This window comes from Orbicella franksi, chromosome 1, assembly GCF_964199315.1.
Source record: "Orbicella franksi chromosome 1, jaOrbFran1.1, whole genome shotgun sequence".
NCBI lineage: Eukaryota > Metazoa > Cnidaria > Anthozoa > Scleractinia > Merulinidae > Orbicella > Orbicella franksi.
In genome coordinates this window covers 30,694,233-30,713,874 of record NC_138145.1, presented here as the reverse complement: position 1 = coordinate 30,713,874, position 19,642 = coordinate 30,694,233, and the positions used below count along the sequence as shown (strand labels likewise).

Sequence of the window (19,642 nt, the reverse complement as noted above, 5' to 3'; positions counted from 1 at the left end):
AAAATGCCCCGAAATTTCGGTCTAAAACTGAAAGGATCGGTTCGGTCCAACCGGAAAAATTTCGAAAACATCGGTCCACTTTTCTCGGTTGGACCGGTCCGATCGAAGTGGACCGTTCCATTTGACCATTCCGACCCATTCTCAATCCCAGTCTCAAGTAGTTTAAGGCCTGGGTCAAAGGCTTTCACTAGTGAAAATAACTTATTAATTATATTTCTGAAGGTATAAATGGCAATGGAACCAGATTAAGCACACAGTTAGGTTTTGGCGTCCTGAAAATTTTAAAGTAGAGTTGGTGCTTCTGACAGGTCGCGTGACATGTGACGTGACGTTGACCGGAAAATAGCCATTATTTGAGGAATTGGTGGCGGTTTTTAGTAATAACATCCTGCAAAACGCGTTTTAGATGCAGGTCAATTATTTCCATCCTCTCACGTTTGGAATGACCGTCCCTCTTTTCACAGAAAAAATTTATAGGGTGAATGGTCCTTTTTTTCAGCAAAATTTGACTTCTAATCATTTATATCTTCTATAAACGAAGTCAAGGGAGATCATTCCAAACGTAGCAAGGTAGATAATTTAAATTTGCATCCTAAACGCTCATTTATTGATCAAAAGAATGAAAATTCGCCACCAATTCGCCGATTTATCAAATTTTAACAAAATGATCACGTGACATGCACGTGGTCAAAATAATATGTTAAGGCAAGGCAGGACGTCGAGTTTTATTACAGGGAAACGTTCAGCTTGGTAAAACAAATATAACAAGAGATATAGTTGCCCAACCGTAATTCTACTTTACATTCCTGACCCAGGCCTTAAACTGCTTGAGGTACCTCCCTGTTCGGTATTTCCCATGTACAACATGAAAGAAAACACTTATCATTGCAGCTTTTATGGATTGTTAACAGCGGATTTATCGGTATTACTCGTACATCCATGTGCAGTTACAACAGGTCTGTAGCTGCTTCGCAAGCCAAGTGTTAAGTGTTAAGTGTTTTGGCTGTTAACGGCTCTTAAAGACGATTTACTAGTATTTCCCCAGAGAATTCGGAATGGTCTTTTCGTCATTCGAAAGTGGTTTTGAACTCATACGGCAAATAGCTGGGAACGGTCTGCTCAAAATAACCCGTTATATACTGGTTAAATTACCACGCATGAAACAGCTCACACAGTATCATTGGTATCACCGTCGAAATCGTCATCTAGCTCTAAATACGAGCAACAGCGATCCAACATCCTCCATTTTAAATGAGCGCGAAGCTCTTTTTGCGAGTGGAATAGAACGAGACTGTCCGGACCCTTCGCGATCCATTCGACCCCAAGAAATTTTCTCACCTCAGCCCGGAAATTTTGGTTGAATGGATCGCGCCCATATGCCTTACATATGTTAATACCCTCTCCATAAAATTTGATAAGAAAGCTCATTCACTTACCAAGAAGTTGAGAATCGTGGTCAAATCCCGGCGGTCAAATGTTCTCCTCCAATCTCTCGTTCGAAGCAAGCACGTGGAAAAGTTTCCAAGTTGAACGATCGATAGGCATTGTGGGATATTTGTCCTTTACCTTCCCCTACCCTCCTTCAGCACAGGGACTCTATTTTACTGTATTTCTAGCCTGCAATGCAGGCGTATTTTTGGACCCTTTTTGGGATGGACCTTAGTTTATATCAATGAGTCCGACCATTTTTCACAATTTCACCCACCTCCATGTACCTTCATTAATCTTTATACACCTCCATCGACCCTCATCTACCTATATACACCTTCATGCACCTTCATCCACCGACATCTACCTTCAGACACCTTCATCTACCTTCATTGACCCTCAGGCACCTTTCATCCGACCCTCATCTACTTTCATCCACCTTCATACACCTACAACTACCTTTATAAACCTTCAGAAAACCTCTTCTCCATTCATCCTTCTAGCGCAATTCTACACCTTCTCTCACGAGTAACGTGTGTACCAGCTCAGCCACTTTTTAGATAGCCTCTATATTCGGAGGTTATATTCACACACGAGGTTACTGTCTCGGCTTAGATAAGTTTTATTTCAGTTTTCTCCATCAATACATCACAATGTACGATATAATTATTACAGTCATGATTCAATTTGATATTTACAGGTCATAAAGGATTTTTTCATCAATTATATCTTAAAAATGTCTCCCAGGTTATAGTCATTGTGCGTCTTTCTCTCGACAGCCCTCTTGCCCCAACTTACTAATAAATTTTACTCAGTAAAACCAACGATAAATGAACCCTATTTACATGTAAAATAAATATTTATAAATAAATATTTATAAATACCAATGATACATACTAATGACGAGTACTAACCCAGTTCAAATAAATAGCAAACTAGTTGTGACTTTGGAAATACTAACTTTAGAAAAACGACTGATCGCCATCATCGTTGAAGAGCGATACTGAGGTAACATGTAACATGGCCCGCATGTTATGTCAACATGTTAAGTAAAATTTTCATACGAAGGACACATAATAAATGTTTCCATTTAATGAATAAGATAAGAATTGAAAGTTCGTGAAAAAATCACTCTGAAAGAATTGTTTTTAGTAGTCACGTTTCATTTGTACTCATTCAAAAGGATAGATACATCTTCCAGTTAGCCAGGAGTACAGTAAATCATAATCGTTCGCAGTCATAATCTGCAAACAGTCTCCTGGCAAGCCCCGATCTCCGGTGAGCCCCGATCGCTTCGCTCTCCGATTTCTCCTGTTTCGCGCTCGCCGAAATTTTTTCCGTCCTCACCGGGAGCCTGTTCGCAGGCTACCAGTCTTGAGCCCTTGTGGCTTATTGTCCCACCTAATAGTAAACTGTTAATTTTGACAATTATTTACATTAGGAGGCCATTTTGCATAAAGCAAAAAACAGAAAGAAAAACAATTTCAAGGCCAAGTGCATGTACATAGAAATATTATTGGACTTGTAAATTCCGTCCCTTCTAAAAGCTAACGTCCATTTTCATCATTTTGCATTCTGTTAAAATACGAATTAGTAACCCTTACCACAGCCAACTGCAATTCGTTACAACTAAATAAGTTAAAAACCCTCATCTGATAATTGAATCATATGAATTATTTTTGCCTCACTTTGATTTTTTCATAAGATTTTCTGTTAATATTCATTTAAAATTAGAATGATCATAACATTTGCTTTTTGTATCATTTTCCAGTAAAAGAGATGTAAGTTTGTATAAACATGAATAGGGTGAAAATTCCATTTGTTACTTTTACGTCGATACTATTTAACGGTACACCAGAGTTACTGAAGGGCTCTTGCAAACTGAAGAGCATTGGCCATCTGTTTTTTGCTGTCAGCTTGAAACATTTTGTCATCTTTACAAACTAATCAGCGGTTTCGTTCTATTTTAACGCCTTAAACAGCTTGACCCAGCTACTCAATGACCTAACTACGTGCAGTTTCAACATCTTATCACAAAAGTGTCGCAGCTCTCGTAAGCTTGTAATGAACCATCCCCCAGTTGCCTTTAGCCTCGGTGTCAAAACGAGTCTTCGTGCGAAACCATCCATATGAAAATGTGTTTTCCCTACAAGTTCATTTTCGTGAAAATCAAACTCATTTTCATATGAAAGATTTTGCACGAAGACTCATTTTGAAACAGAGGCACAAGGTATCTCGAAAATGGCCTATTTTTGCTTGTTAGCAGCTGGTATTGTTTTAGGGATGGGAACATTGTTTTTGCTGTTTGTTCCATTGTCCTCTCAAAGGGTATCAAGCCATTCATGCGAGACCTTAACAGAGTCCTATCGCTATAATAAAAGAGAGAAAAAGTCGGAATATAAGAAACCACTTGCGTAATGCGTGCGTATGTACTGAAGAAAGAATATTAATAAGGTTCTATGCAACTTCCTTTCTAATACTACTACCGTGCGTATGTTAGAGATTAACGCATTGAATTAAGAATCACTGGAGACATGACAAACTCCGTTACATTGAGAGTAGTCACGGCTAGGACCAGCGGTATGGTCTTGAGGAGCAGGCTTGTGCTGCCTTTCCAGCGCCCACTGCATGGCCCAGATACTCAGCGGTCTCATGTAAGCTAGTGAGCGAAAGTTGCCATTAGCAACAATCGCCTCTGGAGTCTGGAAACCCATCCCCAGTCTCTCGAAACACGTGTTGTAAATACCGCTGGCTGTTTTGAAGCCCTCTTCGACTAGACCCTACAAGAAAGAGACAAACGTTTGCTCCTTTCTTTTCTGCCAACACTAACTAAAAATAAACATTTCAAAAAGAAAGGTGAGGGTTTTTTTCGGGAAGAAGTTGGTGAGTAAACATTAATATCAAAGCTAAATATCCATTGACTAAGATCACTGTGAAACCCAGTGACCGAATGACGTAGACCAAAGTGAGAAAAGAGTTTCACTAAAAGGTACTGAAACAGGAAATAACAAAGAACGTTGGCTATGTTCTTTAAATTTAATGCACTTTAGTATATGTTCTTGAAAACCAAGCAGAACAACAAATTTAGTTAAAGGAGCTACGTCACAGTTTGCACATCTCAAGTTCGTCGTTTGTAATCCATGTTAATCTTCTCCATCCTTAAACCATCCTTGTTCTTGTAAGGCTTGTTATTATCTCTTTGGTGTTTTTCTAAGTAAACTCCTATTTTCAGGTTTTCGTCCATTTAAAGGTAATTTTGCACGTGGCCAAAATAACTCAAAAGACAGTGACTGAGCTCCTTTAACAAATGAACAAGCCAAAGTTATGAATCACACTCAGACAAGATATGACTAGCATGTGACAACAGGAGAGACATATAGAACAAAAACGTGATTTAGATTTTTTAGTTTCCCTCTGTTATATCCTGATGAAACATGATTGTTTCGCCAACTGGTATGTGCACAGAATGCAGTTTCTGTAACGTAACTCTGTCTCAAAGGGGGAATATGAAGAAGCAGTCAGTGTACGATTGATAAGTCATTCTTCTAGACACAGGATTATGACCGATTGTAGAGCAGGGACGGCTCGTGAGATGTTATACACAGTACCTCTTGAATCATAGAAGCAGCCACAGCATACGTGATGCCTGTCCAGACCTCCTCGGCCTGTAAACTACTTGTGTCAACCTAAAACATATTCCATTGATTTATCAATGCCATTATTTAATTAACCATTAACCGCGCCATTATCTAATTAACCCCATATATGAAAGCTTTTGTGTGGATGTACAGTGTTTTTCGCTCCTCGATATGGGCCGTAACTGCTAAATAATAAGTATTGATATCAGAATTTTGTGGTTGATATATAAGATGGGAAGTATCCTGGCACAGGATGCAGACAAAGTGAACATTATTTCATTGAAAGTACTGATTACATGTATGCCTGAGTTTCCCATTTGCAGAGCTCTATAACAAGTTAAAGGAAGTTGTCAAATGCACTGCAACGAATCAGAAAACGTGCTGGGTTTTTTTTTAAAACCAATCAGGAGCAAACGCAACACTAAATATGGTGACTTGGCTTTTCAGCACGTTTTCCCGCGCTATGCACGGGTTGCATTTTCAACTGACTTCTGATTGGTTCGCTGCGTTCTACACGTTCGTAACAGTTGGCAGTTGGTTCGGGTTTGTAACGACAGTCATAGAGCAGTTTTCAATTTATTGTCGAAAGTAATCAGGCAATCACTTTGGTTTTGGTTTAGGTTTTATGAAGGTTTGAGATTGGGTGAGTAGTCTAATAAATTGGTTAGTAATTGGTTTGGTTTTGGTTTTACGACGTTCAATTGAAAACCGTTCCAACGAAGTCATTGCGTTATAACAATATTCACGATCCTACCTGACCGTTTGGTCTCATTCCATTCACAGCACCCATATTGCCATCCTGGAACTGAAGTACGTTATACTTGTACACGGTGGTGAGGGCGCTCAGCACATTCTCTCTTGGAAACACCTAAACATTATAATATAAGATATTAACTACGTTCACCACAAACCGAAAAAAGCGCGTGCTAAGAGCCGCACTAATTCCAAAGAAACACAGAACTAGTGGGAGCTGTCGACTTGATGAGATGGCGCGAGAAACGAGAAGTTACATTCTTGCAGTGCTTTCAGTCTAAAAGAGTATTTCTTAGACAATAGCGTACAATTTCCAAATGTCAAAGTTGGACACTTAGCTATGATTACCCGATCACTGGGTGACTGTCCAAGTTCACACGCCTTGAGATACCACTGTCCTGCCATCTGATCAGCCATGATACTGTTGTGGTATTTATTAGTGCTGCTATCGTAGTTGTAGTATATTCCTGCAAAGTAATTCAATCAGAATTGAAATTCAACCAGTCTTGACTCCGTATAAAATACTTACACTTCCATAGCAATCTACACGAAGCAAGCACCGTTCAGTAACTGATACGAGTAGCATTTACAACACCATTTACTAAAAGTTACGATTTCCTCCGAATTGTACGGGCAAAGACTGCTTATTGAGTATAAGTAGCCTCTCAGTTGTGTTCTACTGGAAATCCGCGAATCTGATCAATAGGTTCTCTGATCGTTTTCTATTTAACAATTAGTTTATGGGCTCAAGATTGCTATCGCGTTTAAGTTGACTAGTGGCCGATCAGGCCAGCGCTAAGATCTCCGCCCTCCGTAATATGAAGCGACCAGGAGTATTTCTACTCTCCCCTGAATGGGATGCCAGTCAATTATTCACTGACACCCATTTATACACTAAATGAGACAGGTATAGAAAGGCACTGAGGGAGTAACGTGTCTTGCCCAAGAACACACCACAAAGACCCAACAAGGGCTCGAACCAGGATTACTCAATCTGGAGTCTAGCAGCCATCGCGCCTTCTTCCACATTGTCTACACTAAAGAACGATTTAGAAACCAGTATAGAAAGATTACCATTCCACAAAAGCGCATGATAAGCCTTCTTTCCTCTTTTAAGTATGTTCACATATTTAGCAGCTTCGTCTGGGATTCCTAACACATTGGCTATTTCCTGCATGACCCTGAGAGATGCGAGCCACAATCCTCCACAATAAGCACTGGAAAGAAATCAGTGAACAATTAGAAACAACCCCAGCAACAACAACAACAACAACAACAACACAAAAAATCAATTCAGCTTCAGTCATATTAGTTTTATCGTTTTGTCTCAGATCAGTGGAAAAAATCCCCACATGGATGTTTTAAAAAAAAAAAAACAAACAAACAAAACAAAACAAAAACAAAAACAAAAACAAAACTAGTCATTGTAGAGCAAAGCAAAGTTGTGCAGGAGACGTTTTCTGTAAACGTTGTTATAGCACATCCTAACAATGAAATTCAAGAGAGATACCTTGGGCCTGTGACAGGCCATGCATCAAAAGTCTGATCTGCAAAGCCAGAATTTTCTATCAAGCCATCACCATCTGTATCATACACTGCAGTCTTATTCATCACTGTCTGAAGAAAGTCAAAATATCCCATAAGATTAAAATCACTTTTAGTCATATTAAGTGCTGTGGGTAATAGTCTGTAGATAGTACCACAAAATCGTGTGACTGAAAAATTGGAACGTTCACAGCCTCTTATAGTTATATTTAGCTCAGCTCCCACAAGTCTCCAGATCATGTACATGTAACTTACTAGATAAGTGTAGAAGATCCCACTGCTGCGTGGAAGGCCATAAGTTCGACTTTCGCTGGAAGAACGTGGAACTGTTTTTTTTTTTGCTAGTAACTATTATCTTTCTTAAGACCATTAACTGCTGAAGTGGTCTAATGGGTCATATAAGAATATGTTGCAGTGTACTGATGGCCAATTACATGCTACATATGAGTAGGAAAAATGGTTGAATAATTAACTACAACTTCTACTATACAATGAAATCTTGTACAACACTTTACTTGAAGGTACCTTTGCAATGGGCCACATGTCCTTTAGATACTGAATGTCGTTCGTTGCCTTGTAGTCACGATACACCTGCAATTGGCGAGTCACTTGTCAAACTGTATGACGCGTTTATGAAAATAAAATCATAGACATACAAACCACAACGGAATCGTAACTGAGGCATTCAAACTTAGGGCAAACCTGAAGAACAAACTTGAGGTTAAGATCTTTCCACTGCGCTGTGTCATGGATGGTGTAGGCATTAACTTTTTCCCAAGGTTCCTCAGCTACAAATCAACAAATTAATCACAAAAAAGAAAACACTTAGATACCAAAGATTAAGTTTCTTATTCAAGCCTGAAAAACAAGCCTGTATTTAGCAACAGATCCTTGAAAGAACAAAACCCACCTGGATCTCCTACATCATGTGGTACATAGCCGGCTACTTTCCTCGGACAGTTGCGTCCATTCATCATTGTCAATGTGAGCTGACTGTCTGTCTGATTCACCACCTCAGCTGTGAGTTCAATACCGCAACAAAATTTATGAACACATTTTTAAAATAAATATACTGATTGTAACATCCTGATTACAAAGGTCTACCCTGTTCAAATTACTCAGTTTATTATATGACTGAGAAAATACTTCATTGTGATTGCCCAAGAACAGGCCAATTTATTCTTAATTTTTAATTTGCACTGCAGTGCAAATTAACGCGCACGCTTTTGTAAATCTCTCTGTCATATAATAAATTACTAATCGAATGAAAGCTCAAGGAATTAAGGATTTTCACTACGTAAGATATTTGAAAATTCTCTTAAATTACACTCGCCTAAGGGCTCATCCAATTTTGAGGGAATTTTTAAATTTCACTCGTAGTGAAAATCCTTACTTGCACTCGCATTCATACCATTATCTATACTAATTGTGGACTGCTCACTTTGACTCAGCTGTTTTATTAAACTAGCAGAGAGGACAGAAAACCTCTGGGACCAGAGTAATTGGAACACTAATCTTTATCTTTGCGGGGATTTCTTCATGTTCCATGGAAATGTTGGGCATTTTAAATCCTCATTGTATAACGAGTTAAGGTTAGGTTAGACTATAATGTGAACTGTCAGACACAACACCTTAAGGATCTAACCAAACGTCTACTGAAAACGTTTTCACTACCATGATAAAATGATTGAAGCATTCCAACCAAACATACCTGATTACATGTAAGTTACTATAGCAATAACATTGTTTTGAATTATTGAATCTGCACGAAACCAATAACTAATTGCCTAATATATAGAGGATATTACATGTCCGCGTGTGGATACGAATTTTATCTTCGAGTGTTCAACTCGATATCTCACGAGTGAGCTGCGCTCACTCGTGAGATATTGATATTGAGTTCGTATCCACAAGCGGGCATGTAATATTCTGTTTATTATATAAACATGCTAATGACCACGTTTTTGACGATTTTCCGCAGATTTCCGACCAAGAAGATTTCCAAAGATTTTCCAAAATTGTTCCGAAGGCCAGACGAATGCTTCTGAACATTTTCCGAACATTTCCCGAAGATAACCGGAGATGGCCGAAGACGACCGAAGAAGATCCGAAGATGTTTCGATCATACATCAACAAAGTTAAGTGTAGTTAAGGAGACAAAAGACAAAAGTTATCAAAAAGAAATGATATCTTCACTGCGTGCGATGAAGATATGATTTTTTTAGTAAAAGGAAAACTCCTGGTATTTCACTGGTGTTTATATAATAAATGTCAATTCAATATGAGTATCAGTTTTGGCAAAGACATGCAAACTTAAGGCTTGGTGTAGCTGGATAATACTTTTGTACATAATAGTGTTGGGTTGTTTTTCAAAATTTAATGAGCCCCATCTTGGTCAAAACACACAAAGTTCTTAACATAAATAGCTCTGTCTCATGAAGCCAGAGCATTATCTTATGAACATTATGGTACTGTACCTATGTCATACTGAAGACTTAGTTGTAGCTTTGGCCACAGCAAGGCAAGAGCAAATGACGCATAGAAGTGCACATCATAAGTATTGTACATCCTGTACTCATGTCCTTTGGGAGAAAACCATATTGATATTAGATTTTTAAGAACAAACATACATAGAATACTCTTACCATCATATCGTTATTAATTTTCCCATACTTGGCAGCTACATAGACAAAGGTACATGTAATATATGGAGCAAATGTTGGATTTTAGTCTTGAATTATAAATGGTGGCAAACAAATGTGTCTTTTTATCTTTTATAAGGCTTTATTGGTGATTTTCTTTATATTCCCTTTCAATTGGTGAAATATTCCAAAATTTTCACAGTAAATTGAATCAAGCGGGATGCAAATTTTAAACATGAAAAAAGTATGGTTTGAACAAGCAACTTTTTTGATGTTTGCAAATTTATGTCTTTTAGCGCTGCAGAAAAACTGGCCAGATAGATTTCCTTGAAAAACGAGCTCCAACTAAATCAAAATATTTATTTCCAGTCTAACAAATTTTATGGAATTTCACCAGGGGAAAAGGGAGAAAATTCACTGTTAGTTTTGCTTTTCATAATAATGTTGACATCATAAAATATTGAAAAACAGTTTTCCTCTGAATGCACAAAGGTTACTGAAGCTTTCGTCCTCAGCAAAAGTGCGAGAGTAAAACTATAGGGAACCACCTTAACTGAGTCAAATTCAAATTCCAATTCAAATTGCATAATGTCATTTTCATCCTTAATTAATAGGTCAGTTACACATAATTATGCAATAGATCAGACAGATTCATGTACGTCAAAGACAACCTTCATATACATGTAATATAATACCTTCTAGATATGCAAATCTGCCATATTCTTTAACAAACTCAGGGATAGGAGTCTTGTTATCTGTGACAAGGTCCACATCTAACCAAACTGTTCCACCATCAGCTACAAAGTATAGTTCATTAAAGAGAGCTGACTTGTACCAAGATGGCAATGAACTGCAACAGAAAATAAATTGTAACTAAATAAACAATAAGATTATGAGCTTGAGAATTTTATCAGGTAACAGTTGATGAGACCAAAGGGCAAATCAAGCATCACCATATACAAAACCAGATTGCAGCATTTACAATAGTATGCTAAGAGAAGTCTATTAATTCAAATTACTTGACCTCCTTAGTCCCAAAGTACTGCATTATCCGATTTTGAGTGATTCAACGGCCATCAGGCGCATCAGCCTGGCACATTGCACTGGTTTGTGAAAATACTTTTTTCACATTAAAAATATCCCAAACCCTCTTCACTAGTGTTTAAATAGCCTGTAACAGCAATTATCTAATTTCTTGTATAAGTGTAATACAGGATTTATTTTAAGCCCTTTTGAAACAAAACAAATTTGTTCTGTTATCAAGGGAAACTCATCTGTTTTGGTGGTTTCTGTGGTTGAAGATCACGCGCGTGATTGGTTATAACACAATAAACATTCCAGACATATTTTAGGTGTTCACAGTTTTCTGAGTTTGACTGTAAATGGCTCACAAATTGGCAAATGTTTCAGATGCTGTGTTTCCAGTAGCCGCTGAGGTCAGGGAGCCAGATCAACTTGTAGAGTACTGTTAAAAAACTTACTCATTTTGTAAGATTGGTCTTTGCCAGGCCTCTATTTTGGACTCCCACTCAGGGTAGCGCATCAGGGCATGACAGCAAAGAGCTTTACCCGCATCACCATGACGACCAAAGAATCGAGTGTAAAACCTTAAACAAATGAAGATGCATGTAACATGACTCAATTGAAATAAGAAGTTATAATCTAGTTCCTAAATATTAATTAGGCAGAATTAAAAAAATTATTTACAAATGAATTAATCGTCGTGTTGCATTAGGCAACCTCTACTCATCAGTGGCGATTACATTATTTATATTCTAGTCTTTTAAACCTTTTGGTTTTCTTTTGATATATTGAATAACAATTAATCTTGTTAATGGTAATTATGATAACTATAACTTCTACATGTATCTCACTCTTTTTCTCTGTGTAAAAGAAACTGCTTCTCATTTTCCTAACCTTTGGAAAGTTAACTTTATAAAGATCCATTACCTGTAGTGCTTGTTTTTTGATGACCCAAAATGGACAACTGGATTATCCCAACAGAGGGCAAACTCTAGTTTTGTTTTGCTCTTTGATGGTATCTTGGCTGTGGCAGCCACTGCAGCACACAGGGTCTGCTCTGGTTTGGATGGTTCACTGCGTCCTGTATAGCAATAAAATAAGAAATTTCTGTTCTCACACACTGAATGCCATTTGTCTGCTACACAAGAAACAGAGATCTTGAAACTGAGAATATGACAAAAAAGCTGTTGTTCGTCTGGCAAGAAACAGAAAACTGAGTCACAAGACCTAGCGTGACACGTTATATCCTAACTCAGGCCCAGCCCCCACTTCATTGTGTGAGAACCTCATTTTCCCCCTCTTTCACAAGCTCAGCCGGCGAGAAATCCATTACATTGCAAGGGGTAAGCTGAAGCTTAAGTTGTGTACTTACTTGTAACTGTCATGATCATCCATGTCATTTTTTACCTTCGATAATAATCATCTCTTGTCCCAAATTATTTTTAATACTTCACAGATGAGTTAAGTTATAATTTCACTATAAGTTACAATATTGTGCATACAATATATTTAGACATAATAAATACCTGTAGTGGAGTTAAGTTTGCCATCATCCATTAAGTCTTCCCATACTCTTCTGCAGGGAGTCTGTGCATCAAATGCAGTTTTTGTTGTCACAGTGACAACACTCTTTCCAGCCTATGGGTTTAACAGCGAAAACTAATTAATAGGAACCCAGTGGTCTGGTGTTACCATATTGGACTTGAGAGCTGATTGTCAATCATTTGGTCCCAATTTCTGCCCTCACTTAGTGGAGAGTGGAGGGGTGGGGTTTCCTTATAGTTTATTTAAATTGATGAAATAAATGCAGTAATAAATGCATGTATGTACAATACTATATTGTAGTTGTTTGTTCAATTAAGGATAAATAAGATAAAGGGCTATGTAATTCAAGCCAATCCAAGTTAACTATTCTTACTCAACATAACAGTCTTCACTTTAACAAAAATTAAGCACACTTGGTAAACTGTTGTGGAAATTTGATTGCAAAAATGCTCTGGCATAATTTGTAGTCAACTTGCATCGCATCAATGTCTAGACACAATACCCCTAGTCAGTTTAATTGCTGTTAAATGTAGTTTAACAAAGTTAACAACAGAGAGTAGCTGGTACTTCCGGTCAGCAGTATTTGTATGAAATTGCATGCTGAGTGCTCTTCACCATTAAACCAGCGTGTTCCAGCGTGGCAGTCCCTGGAACGGTCATTTTGGTCTATTCATTGACATCTTTCTGCCTTTTTACACTTTTTTAAAATAATCAAAAGCACATTTTCACGTGTCTGTTGCCTGAAGTGCCCATTGTCCATTTTAGAGTCACACTAAAATGATTGAAGAAGAGCAAGGGACCAACTGCAGGTGTTCATTGAGAGAATTGGAATTGCAATGCCCAAAACACCATAAAAATCACATGAGTACAAGGAAAACTAAGCTGTCACAGTTACCAGTATATAATGTACGTCAAAATTTTGTAGGTCATTTAACCTGATTTTGTGCCTTGGCTGCAATCCCTAATGTGTATGGTTGTGTTGGGTGTTTGTGATGAAGAAGAACTCCTGTCACTTCAGAGGAGACATTGGTTAACACTGAATTTCTTTTATCTGCACACTGATCTTCCATGGCACAGTGGCTTCCAATCTTACAAGTGAATGACTCATTATAATGACCACTTGAGCCTTCATTTAGAGTTCCATTACTGTTTTGAAATGTGAACATGATTGCTACTTCAACTTCTTCATCACCATTATTTTCCACTTCCCAGATAAATACAGCAGCAGGAAGACTGGTGTCCTGATTAATACAACCACACAACAAATTGAATTAGATTGGTATAAACAAAGATCTGACGGCCTGTGCCACCCATGCTGTTATGCTGAATTGATTGCCACTTGGAGCTATTCACGGGTAATTATCCCACGGGGAGTGGAGGGACAGGATTTACTTTGACTGTTGCATTATCAGGACTCAAATAAAAAACTTGAATTCCAGCTTACCCTTGGGACAAGCCCATTGGGCAAGTGAGAGTGAAAAGTTACTTGCCCAGAAGGAGAATCTACTTCTCCCAGATGACACTTTTTTGGAGCCTTGATTATTACGCTTAGTTCAATCTTATGGTGCATTAATTTACATGTATCCAGTAACACATCTTCCATGGTCACTCTGACTATAAGTTTTGGATTAATCTTTGACATCTCTTCTATTTGCGACAGCTTCTTTGAATATATGATTGGTCTTGACTTCTTATTAACCCTTAGACCAATATGTGTAAGGGCTGTGGATGGGAAAAGGGGATCTCAGTGCAACACGTGCCGATGGAAAGAATTCTTCATTCACTGTAGTAACATTGTAGTGTTAGGTATCCTGGCAGGGTAGGTTTACCAAACATATTGGAAACTAGACACTTAGATCTCAGATGTTGGTTATTCATGACAAATCATTACTATAATTAGCAGCACCTAGGTATCAGAAATAAAAAAAATCATTTTATCATTCACAGTCATATGGTGTGCAGCATTGCAATTTTTAATTATAAAAATGTATTACTTACTTTGTAATAATGAGGAAACACAGGTGATACTTGACGGCAAATGAGCCTGATGTTTTGTCCTGGTAAGTAATAAGTTGTCCAAGCACGTGGATATAGGGCATGATATGTGGCATGGGCACCATTAAACCCCCAGTTCCAGCCTTGTAAACTGCGTCCACAAAGGACACCATTTGGACGGTTTGGTGACAATACAGCCTGTATGAAAAGATGGAATTTAAAAGAACCTTAAGCATGGAATTCAAAATATCATTATCTTATAAATCAACAATTTAGTCATTGGTCAAGAATGCTTGTATTGGCACATGGTTATGTACACAAAAGTATTTTTTTCCTATTTCCCATTACTATATTTGTCTTTCTTTCATTAGACTCGGAACAATCATTTAAGTCACACTTCCAAAACTGGATTTTGGAAACATCTTGGTTACGCAGACACAACTGGATCAGCATGGACCACCTGCTACATACTTTGGAACTTTTTACTATACCCTGGTTTCACAATGGCTAACTAGTAGTCATTGTGAAATGACAGATGGTAGACACAGGGCTCGAAATTGCAACTGATACGGTCACCAATGCGACTACAACTTTTAAATTGGCGACTGAAAGTTTGAGTTTAATCGCCACTTTGGCGACTATGTTCCTCTGATAAATAAAAGATTAAAGGTGAGAAACAATTTCCTAAGTCTCGTTTCTGCTTTTCTGCAAAAGGAAATGTAACTTAAGTCTGTTTACCTTTTCACTAGTAAAAAAACTTGAATCGTGACCTCCGAGATGACATTACAGCGGCTTTTACATGGTGATCATGGGCGCAACATTTTGTTGAAAGGCCACTGATTTACATTGAGAAGAGGAGGTCTGGTACTAAATGGCTATCTGCCATGTTTGATTAATGTTTGATGCCTTCGTATATGCCTTCGCATCTTACAATTTCTTGCATGCGATGTGACAGATGCAGTTGTTCCTGGCTAAAGTAACCCTGAAATGTTCTTATTACTTTGTTCGCTTACCGCCTAAGGTAAGATTGTCATGCAAAGTCTTCCATAGTTTTTTCTTTCGTGTTTTCATGTTTTAAGTCATTCCAGATCGAGTATTTTGGTCTGTTCCACAACTGCAGCTACAATCTACCAGAAGCCGAGCAACAATGCTAATTAAATGAGGCTCTAATCTGAGTTTCTGTTCTTGTACTATCTGGCGACTACATTTTGCATTTGGTGACCATTTTTTCTTCCATAGTCGCCAAAAGGCGACTTGGAATTTTTTTTAATTTCGAGCCCTGTAGACACTTTCCACTAACCTGGTAAGTGGTTCTTCCTTTTTTTCTCACACAAACAATGAACTGAAAATACAACAACATGATGCTTACATGTAGAATGCTTACAAATGTATGTCATGCTCTCTCTTAATTAACTTTTATATAGCAATGCAAAGTTACAATTATTTTATTAAGATGTAATATAGCAATTGAAGGTCTTTGTGCTTGATTATTCATTTCCTTACTTTTACTATATGTTTTGAATGGGAGGCACAGTGGTCTCACAGTTAGTGCGCTTGACTTCAGATCAACCAGTCCGGACATTGTGTTGTAATCTTGGGCAAGATGCTTTACTCTCACGGTGCCAATCTCCACCCAGTTGTGTAATGGGTACTGGTGATTTTAATGCAGGGGGTAAACCTGCTATGGACTAGTATCCTATCCAGGGGGGAGTGGGGGGGATGGGGGTAGAAATATTCCTAGTCGCTTCATGCTACAGAAACTGGAATAAGCTCTGTCCTGATGGGCCACTTGGCTTGTATTCAGACTTAACCTGTTTTACCTTACTATATTTTAAACAATTGTGAATTTACACATTTGGCCAATTCATTTCAAATTTTGGTACCTTACAAAAAAGGCAGAGGGACAAATTACATTCCCCTGTAGGGTTCCAAGAAAGTAAGACTTGTAAGACATTAAACGGATTATAGTTATAACTACTCTATGTTATCATGCGTGCTATAATGTCAACACCATACAGTACTTCAGTCCTCCAAAGTTCTCCAAAATAGATTTGCTAAAACCAATCAGTTAATTTGCAAGAGATTTTCAAGTGACTGACAGAGAGGCATTTTTTTTTAAGTGTCGTACAAAGTATTACCTGGTTTGCTTCTACATAGGTGTAGTTATACATTCCTGGTGTCAACTGCCATCTGTTAAAATCACCCTTCCATCCTCGTCCAATACTACCACATCCTATTCCACCAAGAGGTACCCCTATAAACGCAATAGAGTAGTAAACATGAACAGATACTTGGGCTTTTTAGCAATCTTCAAGAGTGGCACCACCACAAGTGGAAATTAGATTTGAAGTCTGATCTGTTCATAAGCACAAAGAAATTATCAAGATATGGAAAAAAGAGCGATTCCCTTTTGAATACTGAACACAAGATTCTATCAGAGAAACTGATGAATTTTTTCCTACAAATGAAGCTATGTTGTGATTAAATATTAATTTGTTAGTTTTGTAATAGTGACCTGTACAGGATACCGGCAGATTCTGTGTATACCTAAGGGACTCCCCGATTCGCCAAGAGTGGTATTCTTAATACAACGCTTCTTAGTTCATTATGTTTTTTCCTGTTGTTATATGTTTGCATGACAGTGTTAAGGATAATTTGTATTCTATAATAAGCGTAGATAGGGTTAATTTTCAGTTACCTAATGCTTTAGTAAGAATAGATCTTTAGATCTCTCTGGAAAATTATGAATTTACTTCACACCAGAGTTGTCCTTTCTAGAAGAGTTGCCTTGGTTAATTTTTCTGTCACCCTGCTGATAGCGATCAGACAAAACTGACTGGACACAAAACATGTTTCATACACCACCTAGTAAAAAGGTTATTTTAATCATTTCTCTGAATGGACTCCTGACTTCAAAAGACAAGAATCTGTCATACACACAAAAATACTTGTGGAAAATTAGAAATTCAAATATTTGATTCATCACTCTCATTGTCACTGTAAGCAACATGGATGTAGCTTATAATTTGTTACAAGGCCAGTAGCATAAACCAGAACATTAAGAAAGGAGAAAATATAACCAAAGATATTTGTCTTTACCATCTTATTGTAAGGGAACGAAAGTAAATTTAATTAGTCAATACCTTTATTTAGTCTTCAACTGAATCAGTCTGTACAATAATAGAAACAATTGTAACATAAAAGCTGGATGTTGTTAAAAAATGAAACAAAAAAACATCTTTAATATATATACACTGATGCTAACTTTAAGTTTTCAACATTATTTCTTGTGTGAGAAACTCGTGAACAACTAAGAAGAAATTGAGAAAGACACTGTGAATTATCTGCACCTGCCATTTACTATCACACTTATCTCACCTGTCATTCATTTTACAGCATACCTGTCTTATTATTAACCACCACAGGAGATACGTGGAGGAAATATGGGTATTGAAAAGCATGCTTATTCAAAAAGGAACACTTTCTTTTTGACAATAATACAACTAACGGGATTTGAGACAATCTAAGCTCGTAAAATCCACGGCATTGGGGGCGATTGTATAATTTTAACCGTAAAAATTTCGCTAAATAATTACATTAATTATAATCTTATGAATAAGAAATTGACAGGAAACCCTTGACTTTGTGTTTTTCATTTGCCGATTTCCACGATAAAACAAGTATCAGATTTATGAAAATCTTTGACACGATTGAAGGTAAACGCAAGTTAAATCTCTCTTTTAAAAGCCTCGAGTGGCGCGTACTTACAGATGTTGCCGTTAAAATCTTGTCTGTGACAATAACAATAGACATCCGAAAACTGAACCACTTTAAAATTCAACATCAAGGCCACTGCAATAGACCATAGTCACGTCTGCCCGATACAAACGATCATAACCAAATTTTTCCAATACATTATTAGAGCAGTGTCTCCAAACGCTTACAACAGTAATTTTTTTAAAGCTATTTAAGACTTGCTGTAAAAGCTTTCTCAATATTAGCGCAATACTCTGATCTCAGCCGGTTAGCTTACAATCATTAACTATAAGGTTAGACTCACCGTATACTTGACGACAAGGATTTGTGGCGAAAGGGTCAATAAAAGGCACTCTGCCGTTCTTCCTCTCTCTTGAAGCATATTTCATAAATCTGAAATCAAACGAGCGAACATGACAACATTTACGATCTATTCAAGAAAAAAATATAAACAACTCCACATGCAGAGTCGAATAATACCTCCATCCTAGGCCTATTAGCCTTGGTATTTGACTCCATCGGGGGATATAACATGGTTGAGGTTTGTGTGAAAAAGTGTTATCGAGATGTACCCTCCATCCGTATTTCGGAAGTGAACCTTCGTTGTCATCCCCCGAGGAAGAGGCCGCCATTTTCCGCGCGGGCACGACTGTTCGCCAGCGATTCCTTATTTATTTTTCAGCGGAGAACGACGAAGAGCTTCCTCCTTGGTATGGCAATCACTAACTGTCCCGTCAACTGTGCCACAATTTTTCGGAAACCCTATATAAAACTAAAAGGGCGAACTAAACATTCTGATAAAAATGTCACCTCAGTATGGGCCCACAGAATTACTCAATGCCTTTAAAAAACATAGTAAAAGTACGGACAACATACTTTAGACCGTGGTGCGTTGCTAAGCAGCCAGTTTACAGACCACCACGCAAAATTCACTCAATAGAGAATTCTGTGCATAATATAGTGCACAAAGAACGTTTTCACTTTGCTGTTAACGGGGATTTGAAAACCGTAACTGGTTGACACAGAACCTATTTTTCACTGAGTCTGTTCAGCTTTATATTAAATGCAAAACGACAAAGAGGGGTAAAAACAACAACAAGAAACGAAGTTGAGTGGGCCGATGAAAGATCATTGGCCTCTCAATGTTATAATTCATGTGTGCAAGCTTCACCACGCACTGACATCATCTTTTTGGAGCTTTTGACAACAGATCACGTACAAGCAGCCAGTGAGATTATTTATAACAGTGGCGGATCCAGAATTTGAGCTAAGGTGGGGGCCCGGTTTTGTTTTACTTGCCCTGCCGGCTTTTCTTCC

The 19,642-nt window shown here is 37.8% G+C and overlaps 1 protein-coding gene across 1 annotated transcript; it reads right to left on the bottom strand.

Annotated features, from left to right (window-relative positions):
* Positions 1-634: 634 nt before the first annotated feature.
* Positions 635-19,202, bottom strand: LOC145502601 (non-lysosomal glucosylceramidase-like). The gene is made up of 20 exons (XM_081481932.1): positions 18,806-19,202; positions 18,630-18,718; positions 16,708-16,823; positions 15,870-15,911; positions 14,573-14,767; positions 13,510-13,815; positions 12,556-12,667; positions 11,957-12,110; positions 11,488-11,613; positions 10,702-10,856; positions 9,842-9,946; positions 8,275-8,382; positions 8,067-8,152; positions 7,890-7,955; positions 7,330-7,436; positions 6,894-7,036; positions 6,168-6,286; positions 5,821-5,934; positions 5,037-5,114; positions 635-4,208 (listed from the first exon to the last, which is right to left on the bottom strand). Exons 1-20 carry the CDS (start codon positions 18,955-18,957, stop codon positions 3,945-3,947), a joined length of 2,637 nt encoding a protein of 878 aa, XP_081338058.1. The 5' UTR covers positions 18,958-19,202; the 3' UTR covers positions 635-3,944.
* Positions 19,203-19,642: the final 440 nt, after the last annotated feature.

Bases quoted from the DNA above. Each gene is read 5' to 3' on its own strand.
- LOC145502601 (XM_081481932.1), bottom strand. From the start codon at position 18,957: ATGGCGGCCTCTTCCTCGGGGGATGACAACGAAGGTTCACTTCCGAAA. The intron at 7,037-7,329 runs GTATCTCTCTTG...ATTTCTTTCCAG, and splicing joins TGGCCTGTCACAGGCCCAAG to TGCTTATTGTGGAGGATTGT. The intron at 6,287-6,893 runs GTAATCTTTCTA...ATTACTTTGCAG, and splicing joins TCATGCGCTTTTGTGGAATG to GAATATACTACAACTACGAT.